Genomic DNA, 1,573 nt, shown 5'->3' with positions numbered 1-1,573 from the left:
GCAGCCCCGGGGGGGAGGGGGGGGAAACCCGCAAAACCGCCCGCTGCGGGACCGGAGCCCCCGCCGTGACTTACCGTCCCCAGCGAGCTGCGGGGCCGCTGAGGCGAGGCCGGCGGTGCTCCCTCCTTCCCTGCCGGCCCACCGCCGGGCGCTGGGTTCGCCGGCCAACCCCTTTCCGGTCCTTATCCCTGAGTCAGGGCAAAAGCGGCTGGATTTACGGGAATGGCGGAGGATATCCTGGAGCCCGCGGCGCGGCTGGTAGCTGGGCACCGGGGGCACGAAATCTGCCCGGGCCGGGCTCCGCTCCCGTCGCCTCGGACTCACCCGGTTCCGCTCCGCGGTCGGGTGCCTGCGGTTGTACCGCCAGCGACGGACTGGGCGCGTTGCTGTTAGTAAATTGTTAGTAGCAATTGCCACTCTGCGGGCATTTAAACAAAGATTAGCGGGCTCGGCCTATGCCCCAAACTATGGGGTTTGTTTAAAAGCGGGTTTACCACTGGCAGGAAATCAGCTTTGACCTTCTTGGATATCTTAAATCAAGATTTTTTCTTTTAAGCTGTACATTGTAATTTTGCCTGTGAAAAAGTTACCTGTAAAAGAAATACGAACATTTTACGAATAGCCTGACTGCTAGAGGTGAATGACCATCCAGTATCAGCAGATGCGTGATAAAGCTGTGACAATAGGGATGTGGCATCACTTACCATCATGACATAGTTGTAAATTCTGGAATAGAAGTTACATGGTCAGAGTGTTTATCCCTAAATACCTGAGCATCCTACTAACAAGCACTTGCATTTGATGGCACTGGACTTGTGATGTCAGGTTAGTTGTTAATTTGCTGTCAAAAAGTTATGACTACGCTACTCAAAGTTACCTTCTTCCAGAAGTTTGTGGTTTTTTTTTTTCTCTTGTAAGCTTTTGGAAACGTTAGTAGAGTTAAGAAAGTTTTTTCTCTTGTAAGCTTTTGGAAAGGTAGTAGAGTTAAGACTAGCACTGGCAGGACAACACAACTAAATCTGTGGAGTTGGAGCACTCTACACCTTGACTTTAACTGTGGATCGCTTACCATCCTGGGGCCTACGTGGGATACATAAACCGTCAATTTACATACAGATTTCAAAGCACTTAGGAGACCTGGAAAAGTGTATTCTGACTTAAAAATAGTGGTCCACATATTCTTCTGTAATTCAGATACTATATGTGATATTAATATTGGCAATAAAATGCACAAAACTCCATTGGATTCCCCAAATTAATTATATTGTCATCAGTTAAATAATATTCTGGAGGAAGATTGTCCTTCAGTCCTTTTACTTTTTGAGGACATTTTTCCCCTCCTATTTATATGTCATTTCAAGTTAATGCCAGCACACTCACTCATTACAGATAAATATTATCTTTTCCATAAAATACATTTTTTTCAATGTTAAAATTCTAACTCTGTTGCATGCCCTTCCATCTTTCATTTACTTTGCATATGATCCTATGTTGGCTCTCATAGCTTTTCTCACTTCCTTGATGCCCCCCCTTCCAGTTTTCTGGTTTTTTTTATGCTTCCTCTGATTCTTCA

General features: G+C 46.0%; 1 protein-coding gene across 1 annotated transcript in view; it reads right to left on the bottom strand.

The window, feature by feature from the left end:
* The window catches only part of CTC1 (CST telomere replication complex component 1), a 15,676-nt gene extending 14,899 nt beyond the window's left edge, over nt 1–777 (bottom strand). The window contains exons 1-2 of the mRNA XM_026847139.1: nt 770–777; nt 325–418 (exon numbers count right to left, since the gene is read on the bottom strand). Of these exons, the coding sequence (XP_026702940.1) occupies nt 325–418; nt 770–777 (102 nt within the window). The remainder of the gene's footprint in view (nt 1–324; nt 419–769) is intronic.
* Nucleotides 778–1,573: the final 796 nt, after the last annotated feature.

This window comes from Athene cunicularia, assembly GCF_003259725.1.
Source record: "Athene cunicularia isolate RWA chromosome 1 unlocalized genomic scaffold, athCun1 chr1_part1, whole genome shotgun sequence".
NCBI lineage: Eukaryota > Metazoa > Chordata > Aves > Strigiformes > Strigidae > Athene > Athene cunicularia.
The sequence above is the reverse complement of the archived record's forward strand: the minus strand, read 5'-3'. Positions and strand labels throughout refer to the sequence as shown.